Raw genomic sequence first — 9474 nt, forward strand, 5'->3', positions numbered from 1 at the left:
GGATATTTAAAAAAAAATGACAAATTAAAGTTGTATTTATAATTTCAAACAATGGAGGTTGTTTTTGTAAATCTGAGATTATGACGCCCCTTTCCACAAATATTTTTAAATTAAAAGAGAGGCGAGTAGCTGCGGTGGCGGAGTTCACACGGATGCCACGAGGCGTTGATTCCCGTCAATGTATTTATTCGTAATGTGCCTTGACGTTTTCACTGCTGACATCATCCAACTCCCCAAACCCCACTCAATTGATTTCTCTTCCTTTTTGTTGTCCAGTCAACCTAACACAATCATTTTTTCCTACAAAAACAACGTCCATTTTAAATGTTGCAGCAGTGAATTCATCACCCCGATTTAAGGTTTGCTTGGTAGTAACTATTTTCGACAATAATTTCTTGGGAAAAAATGGATAAAAAACATATTTGGTGTACTATGTTCTTTATTCTTAAAAATATAAAATATATATATATATATATATATATATATATATATATATATATATATATATATATTTTAAAAAAATCCTTTGTTTTTACTTATTTTTTAAAATAATTATATAATATAAAAAATAATTAAAAATAAAATATTACATATAAAATTTATTTTTAAAACACATTTTAAACCATTAAAAATGTTTCAGTTTCCAAACATAATTTTATTCTATAAAGTAATAAAAAAATTAAAAATTGTTCTAAAAATACTATTTTATAGATAACTTATCTTATCTTGTTTTTGGGTAGATTCATCTTAATATATTTTATTTATAATTTGGTCTCATTTATTGTACCCTCATTCCACGGCATAATTTTGCCGGGTATTTTCCAGAATTTGATTCTCTCACTCATTGATAGATTTTTGTCAGTTGATTATTGCTTTCTTGACTTGACCACAAGTCTTTTAGTTATATTTCCATCATTGCCATCAAGCTGTATTTTACGGACAGCTATATCCTAATGAGAATTGAAATGTTTCCTTGAGGGGGAGAATTGCCCAAATTTTATTTATATCATTGCGTTTGGTTAATTTGAGAATCATAGAGGAATTAATGTGAATTTATATGTATTATTTATAGGAACTGAATCAAATTATAAATATAGAAATAAACTCCTGTTATAATATATCTCAATTTTTTAGGGATGAAAAAATAAAAAATACCAATCATTCCAATTACATCAAAGGGGCGTTTGTAATGAAGGGGTTATTAAGGTCAAATTAAGTGAAGTTGATAAAAGGAAATGAATGAACGTCTTTTAGAAGGGGAAATGAAATTGCTTGTAAAAGCGAAACAACGTGAAAAAAAGATGAATAGTTGTTTTAAATATTTCTTGATGGGACTTGATGGATATTAATGTTATAAAATGAGTGAGTACATTAAATGAGTGAATAAATTTGGCAATTTTCAAAAACCTAAAAGCCTTGGTTATGTTTGGTTCCCAAAAAGTATTAAGGAAATAAAAAAAATGTTAAAAAAAATAATTTTCTTATGTTTGATTGTCTTATAGAAAATAATATACAAGTAAGATTAATTAAAAATTTATATATTTTTAATTATTTAATCTTTATATTGGAAAGTGAAAATAAGTAAAATAAGTTTGAAATAACATGTAAAAATAATTCATTGATTTTAAATCCATTTTTATTTTCCCTCGTTTTTTCTTTCCTTCCATTTTTTCTTTCTATTTTCTTTCCATTGCATTTTCCCTTATGTTTTCCGGGAACCAAACGTAGTCTTAAGAAGTCAAAACTTTTTTGGTTTCTTGAAATTTAAAGGTCTCTTTTCCCCTCTTGGGAGATTGTGACTTTCTTTCGAAGAGGTTAAATTCTTGAATTTTGGCGTTAAAGTCATTAAAACCTTCCTTCATTTTTTTCGTTGTGATAGAGTTAGACACAATTCAGTTTATAGGGAGTGAGTGGAAAGTGTTGTTGTTGCCACTCAAAGACCATTTTATATTGGGAGACAAACGCCTTGCAATTTTCAAAATGCCAGCGAAGAAGATGAATTTGCATGGTTTTAAAAACTGAACCGGACCGGCCTGTCCGACTGGTCCAACCGCTGGCCGGTCATGGTTTTGGTCCAGTCCGGTCCGGTGAATTGGATCGGAATTTGGTTGAACCGGAATCGGATCGGGTGAACCGGCTGCCCGACTAACGAACCGGACGGTTCAACCTTTTTTTTTACTTGCAGCAGCAGTTCCAACAGCAGGTTCCAGCAACAGCAGTTCCAGCATCAAAATGGTCGGTTCTCCAAACAAACCAACCCTCGTGGCGCCCCAGTTCCAGTAGCAGGTCGGCGCCCCGCATGCCGCCAAACAGCGATCTGTACTGTGTCGCCCCAGCTCCAGCAACAGGCCGGCAAGCCACCTGCCGCCGACGAGCCCCTCCCCCCCCCACACACACACACACACAGAAAACCATTCTTTGCCCCAGCCCCTCGAACCAGCTCCACCCGCCGGCGGCACGCCTTTCTACTGCCGACAGGCTGGTGAAACTAAAATCTTAAACTCCCATTTAAAAAAAAAAATTAATTTTTATGTTTTATATTAATCTTTTAATGTTTAATTATAATTTTAATGTTATGTTTAATATTTAACTTTTATATTTTTTTTATTGCACATTGAAATTTTAATTTATTGAAATTATTGAAATTTCAATTTATTGAAAATTTTGTTCATTTTCAAATGAAATTCTAATTTTAAAATTTTAAATAAATATTTGATTTTATAGTAAATTTCTCATTTAAAAAAAAAATGTAAGAAATTTCAAAATTTTTTAATTCTTTGATTTTTTTAAATTATTGATAACTTGATTCTCTAAATTAATATAAGGTTTTTATAAATTGTTGATGATTTGATTTTTTTTTTTTAAATTAAATTGTTAATGACTTGATTCTTTAATTTTATAATTAAAATTATGATTTTTGTTTACAATTTGATGGAGAAATAAAAAATGAAAAAACTTAACAAACAAAGTAGATACTATCAAAATTTACATGGAACTTATTATTTATTATTTTTTATATTTTTTTAATTTTAATAATATATAAAATATATATTTATGACGTCACCGGTTCAATCACGGTTCTACCGTCGATCCGACCAGTGAATCGTAAACCGATAACTTTTCCGGTTTAATGACCGGTCCGGTTCTGAAAACATTGCGAATTTGTTTAAAGAAAATAGTGGCTTCATAAAACTCAGTTTTGTTCCTTTTTTCCTCCTCATCTGTTATTTATTTATTTATTTATTCTTTTTTCTTCTTTTTCTTTTATTTTCTTTTTATAACAAATTAACGAATGTATGATTTCCAATTAACTTATTGCCAATGATAGTCTATTCCTCTTGGAAGAATCAATTGATTATAAACTCAAGGAAAAAGAAGATTTAAGATGCAAATGACATTCTCTTATACCAATTCAATGGGGTTTATGCTTATTGTTACAAAGATGGTTTAGTTATGGAATTTCAAAGAGAATATGACATGTGAATGTTATTCTCTTTAGTGTGATATTGAAATTGGATTGAAATGAGGAGTCTACTTAGCTATTAAATTTGAAGGAACATAGCATACAAAATTGTAGCTTAGGGAGGACAAGTTAGCAAACAATTTCACATAGGGATCCAAATTTAGCATTAAAAAAAATGATGACTAATAAAAGATGAATATTTGGTCATATTTCTTTATATATTGACGTAAATCAATTTTTTTTAAATCCAAGTTTCATTTCCTTGTATGTCGTTCAATAGTCCTACTTCAATAAAGCACATAACCAATACATTCGAATTTTTCTCCATTTTAAAATTATTTTGTATATAATTGGCCCACCCTTCTGCCACATCAGCCCAAAGAGGCAGAGATTCAGCTACTGACATAGTAGGGATGTTGACGTGGCAAAATAGGATCCATATCGAGTTTTCCGAATGCTAACATGGCAGAATCGTATCCGTTGATGGACCTTGCTGGAGAGACTTTATTGGGGGAGGAGGGAGAGAGAAGAAATGTAGTGAGAGAGAAGATGAGGCCAATCAAGGAGCGAAGACGAAGCCGGTCATCTCCAGCAAGGGACCGACCCATTGGGCCATCTGGGTTCGAGCCAAGGCCATCTGGGTCTCGCTCAACTACTAGGCTTTCACCCTCCTCCACCTCTCTTCTTGACACCCCCTTTATCACTGAAGACGAAGATGCCACTCTCTTCGACAACCTCAAAATCTCCCCAAACCCTAACTTCAACCCTAGAAGTTTCCCATATAGTGTGAAGCAACAGTGCTGGGAAAAGGCGGAGAAAATCAAAGGTCGAGATCCGGACCGATGGCGCCGAGACCCCCTCGGCAACATCGTGTTTCGGAAGCTTGTTGGTTGCCCTGGTTGTCTCTGTCATGATTATGATCACATTGTTCCTTACTCCAAGGTAATGTAATTTCAACGTTCTTTCGTGTTTTACTGTTCATTTTGTCAGGTTTGTTCTTGGGTGTGGAGTTGGGGGTTTTCCCGGAATGGGTTGCTTTGGTTCTGGCGGTTTAGGGTCTGGTTTCAGTTTTTTTGGTAGTTTTTATGCGTTTTTCTCTATGTGGGGCTGTCTAATGGTATTTTGTCAAATTGTTTGCTTTGCTCTTGGAATAAAGGGTGTTTTTTCTTTAGTTTTGTAATTTGCATACATTGTTCAATGTGGTTGCTGTTTCAGATTTTGTGAAGTTCGATTGTTTTGGAAATTAACTGTTTTGGTTGCCCATTTTACAACATATGTCCGCTTTTGAAAGTAATTGAAGAAACGCGCTTTGCCTGAACGAGTTATTTGAAATGGAAAACTCGAATAGATTCTGAATGGCTGATGGGTATAGATCAATTTTGTGCTTATCCATGAGGTTCTCTGAAATATAGAGGATGTGGACAAAGCAATTATGTATTGTTATATTATTTCATCACCAGCAGTTGAACACTTGCATTCTAAAGTTGGGGTTAGTTTCTGGCCTGTTAGAATTTCATTCCTCCCTCTTTAATTGTGATGATATGTTCAAGTTCTGTTAGAACTAGTTATTACTATGAGTGGGTGCATGCCCTCTGCTCATGGTGGTGGTTACGCATTTGAAATGTGTGAACAGTCAGAGGGGGGTGATTAACAGTTGCCCGCACCCTAGAATTGGGGAAGAGGGTGTTGGTGGAAATTGATTTACTAGTTTTCCTGAATTTAGAGAAGTTGCAAGATAAGGTGGACTACTAAGAGTTGGCCTTGCATGTTAAACTAAGCTTTTATTAATCTGAAAGCCTGTTTTATTTTATTTTATTTTTTGTGTTGGAACTGGTCCTGAGTCCATGAGTTGAATATTTTCGATTTCAGGGGGGCAAGAGCACATTGGAAAATTGTCAGGTTTTACAGGTAAGAGGTTCATTGCCTTTCTGTCATCTCTTATGATTATCGTTATTATTTCATTCATGTAGTATTTTATTTTCTTTTGGCGTACTTCACTATGGTTGCTTTTTGAAATTATTTATGTCTTCCTCCTGACAGGAAAACATGGATATTTTTGTATTTCATAGTTACGCTGGTTGTTTTGACACATGTTCCTCTGGTATATATAATTTCAATTCACTTCATGAAAGTAATAGAAATTTACCTTTGCTTATTAGTTATATTTTTCTCCCAATTGAGGAATTAAGTAGTTTCAGTCTAAACAGGTTCCTTTAGTAACATCATGGGTCTAGAAGTCAGAGGACAGTGAATGTTCCCATTTGGACCTTTTATTATAGGTATTCTTACTCATATTTGATGTGGCTATTGCCAGAAACCATAAGTTAACCACGTTGATCCGATCCTCTTATCTTAGAAATCGAAGGTTAGCTTCGTGTTTCATCGAGTCAGTCAATGTTTCTTTTGGTGCCTTTCGTATACTTTGAGTGTTCCCTCTTTTTCTTGGGCACTCTTCAATGCATCTTTAATTGCCTTTAAAAAAGGGACAGAATTCTTGAAGGCTGTTGGGACCAGTTCATCTGTTAAACACATGCTTTAATTTTTGATGGCTGTTGTATATTGACTTTTTGTTTATTGTGATAAGCTTTTCTTTTCAAAAAAGAAGAATGCATACATCTAGGAAAGCAAATGCTTTAATTTTATTTTTTTATTTTTTTATTTTCTTATAAGACTACAAAAATATGGGGAATATTTTTGAGCTAGATTTGCTCACCATGACAAGAGTTAGGTTTTCTGAACCATCTGTGCTACTCATTTGGTTTCCTTGTAAAAAAGTTTTAGTCTCTCTATTACTTGGAAGAAAGCATCTAATGTATCTTTTGAAACATCACAATCTCCATGGAACCTCCATAATGGATCAATTACCCTTTCTTCAATCTGCCTTCAATATGAATTCCTGATCATTATTGTCAAGACAAAATGAGTGCATTTCGCAGAGCCATGCATTTGTCCAGCTTATTGGTACAGTAACACTATTATGCAATGACTCATATAGGTTTGTGCTGTTCGGTTTCCATAAATATCATACACTGTTCAATCTAATGCTTCCTTTGAAACGACTCCAAAGCTACTTTCTGATTTTTCCTTCAGCAGTCTGTCAAGTATTTTTTTTCCCCTTTTTATTTTTGGTAGCCTTTTTCTGCATTAGTCTGTCAAGTATCAATTTCTACTTAGTTTCACTAGAAGGATGTAGCCTTTATATTTCATTTGCCTTATTCTTTCTTGATTTGGTTCTTTTGACCCTGAGATTAAGAAGTTTTATATTAAATATATGATATTCATTTAGTCAACAATAATTCTTGTTGCCTCAGCAATATTAATGAGATACACTTTAGTTTCCATGAATGTCACTATATTCTTCAATTTTGGATATTCTGGGGAATTTAAGAAAATTTTCCCATGGAAAAATTGTCTCTCATCCGACTGGCCTATCTATTTTAAAATGTTTGTATTGCAAACAAGCATTCCTTGAAACACACTCACACACAAGAAACAAAAAAACAAAAACTCCAATGATTTTTTGTCTTCTGGATTTTCTGGGTTTTTCCCTCATCCAATGAGGGAAGGTGGCTTTGTCAGGAAGAGGAAGGGGAAAGTCTAGAAAACTAAAGAGCATAATCAAAGGATCTTTAAAGGGGATGGAGCTATCCGTGTTGAGCATGGAATCTTTTTTTCTCAGGTCATTGTTTCAGTGGTCCAGGGATACTATAGGAGAGAGGAACTTGTCTTTTTTGGCTGTTTTTGGATAGCCCATTGTTGGCTTGAGTCTGATCAAGGCTCTTTTCCACCTTTGATCCTTCCTTTTGTTTCTATTATTTCCAGGTGCACTTTATTCATACCCACATACATATATATATATATATGTGTGTGTGTGTGTGTGTGGATATATGTATATCTATATATTCCATAGGTATTAAAGTTTGTCCCTTCAGGTCCTATAAAAAAAAATAATAATAATAAGGTTTGTCCCTTCTGGCATTTTTATTATATACTTGTTTATTTGGCAAGGAGAAAAAAAGATGCTGAGCTTGCAGGTTAGTAATAGGCAGTTCTAATAGAATTTTCCTACACTAAGATCAAAAGGCAGTACTAATAGAAGTATGTGAAAAACAGATAATTTTAGAGATTTTACCAAACAGCCAATGTGTTTTGGAGTTAATGGAAACTTGTAGCTATAGTTGGGACAGATTTGCTTCCACTTTTTCAAAGGTTGGACTCCTGGTTGGTGCATGCTACATCCTAATGCAAGAAATTTTCCTATGCAAGATTTTAATTGCACCTTCTTTATCTAAATGCAAACAGTAGACTTATTAAAATTTTAAGCCTTATTGATTTTGGGAATTTATGGTTAGCTACTGATGGAATAAAGGAAGCTGTGGCGGAAATTTACCTAGAGAATTTCATTTGGTTCATATGTTATTTATTTACAAGTCAATTGAACTTATTCAAAAACTTTGGTCAGACAATTGAATGAAGAGGTTTCTGGTAATCTTCATGTGAACTTGAATAAAGCTTAGAAAATGCAGCTTACTTAAAATAACTTGGTTAGACAGTTTAACAAAAAGGCTGTTGGTCATCTACACAATGACAAATAAAATTGATGTGTATGAAGAAAAATCTAATGCAAATATATAAGAAATTCAATTCTGTTTCACTTATTTGAGTCAGGACCTGTTTTTATTCAACTTTTGATGTGATTTTTGATTGTGAGGGGTACACTTTTGTAATTAAGAAACAAGACATCCCTTGCTTGATGAATGGTTATGCTTCTCTTGCTTTGTGACTATCCTTAATTATGGTGGGTGGTTTCTTCCAGACCCTAGTTTAAGAATAGATACCTGCTTTAGTCTCTCAATTGGAAGATCAGAGGTTCCTTGTGCAATGTGTATCTCACCCTTAAAATGGATCTTCTAATTAGATTTTCATGTGATGTGCATCATATCCTGCAGGCAACAGTTAATCGATCAAAAGGGAATCGGACTGAGATTTCTAAGGCTGATCTCATTCAGAAAAGTTCTTATTGCCGTGTTTCAGGTATCCACTGTTCTAATAGAACCATAGAAGTCTGAAAGAAATTGATCCACCAGAATTACTAATTGGGGCTATCAATTGTTTGATGAATGAACTGCAGGCCGTGACATGGACCTTCTTGAACTCTCAGCATATGGCAATGTCCGCCGTGGACAAGACTCTGGTGGATGTACAATTCAATGATTGGTGTAGCCTACCAAGTTACTTGTCATAAATTTCACAAACAGTGGAGAATAGAAAACTCACACATGGGGTACAATCCCCCAAAAGTCGGTGAATTTTAATTTGATTACATTGAGATGTTTGTGGGAACTATTGGTTGTTAAATATTGATCTTTCTTTCCAAAGCAAGGAATAGGTGCTGGAGGTACTGGGCATACCCTCACCTGGGACGATCGGCCACCCAGAAGGTGTTGGGGAGCCCAGGATTCTAATCCAGCCAATTGTACCCGGCCCAAAATGATCCTTAGTCGAATACATTTGTCCGGCCACAGAGAACCGTGCCAAGCATGTTACCTCGATTGGAGGTACCGAGCATACCCTCACTCAAACGGTGCCAGGCAACCCCGGATCCTAATCCAATCAACCGTACCCGGCCCAAACTGATCCTTGGTCGATCACATTTGTCCAGCCATAGAGGACTGTGCCAAGAATGTCACCGAGTTCGGTCGTGATGGCAAAAAACCCCGTCCGGTGGGAACATGGAGTAATAATTGGGGTCGGGGTGGGCCGAGGACATAGACCCTATTCCTTACCCAGTCCCTTCCCCTGTCCCCACCTTGATTATGGACTCCCCGCCAAGTTTGGTCTTAAAAGCCCTTGAAAGCCTCTTACATATTAGGGACGGCAAAAAAACCCATCCAGTGGGAACATGGAGTAATAATTGGGGTCAAGGATGGGGGGAGGACATATTCGCTATTCCTTGGCTAGTCCCCTCCCCCGTCCCCACCTTGATTATGGATTCATGGTCGTGAGAGCCG

At 35.0% G+C, this 9474-nt stretch overlaps 1 protein-coding gene across 1 annotated transcript; it reads left to right on the forward strand.

Moving 5' to 3' along the window:
• Window positions 1-3976: 3976 nt before the first annotated feature.
• On the forward strand, window positions 3977-8841 carry LOC117934464. Its single transcript, XM_034856158.1, has 4 exons — window positions 3977-4405; window positions 5333-5371; window positions 8413-8497; window positions 8595-8841. The coding sequence occupies exons 1-4, from the start codon at window positions 4013-4015 to the stop codon at window positions 8675-8677; spliced, it is 600 nt and encodes a 199-aa protein (XP_034712049.1). The 5' UTR covers window positions 3977-4012; the 3' UTR covers window positions 8678-8841.
• Window positions 8842-9474: the final 633 nt, after the last annotated feature.

This window comes from Vitis riparia, chromosome 17 (assembly GCF_004353265.1).
Source record: "Vitis riparia cultivar Riparia Gloire de Montpellier isolate 1030 chromosome 17, EGFV_Vit.rip_1.0, whole genome shotgun sequence".
NCBI classification, from domain to species: domain Eukaryota; kingdom Viridiplantae; phylum Streptophyta; class Magnoliopsida; order Vitales; family Vitaceae; genus Vitis; species Vitis riparia.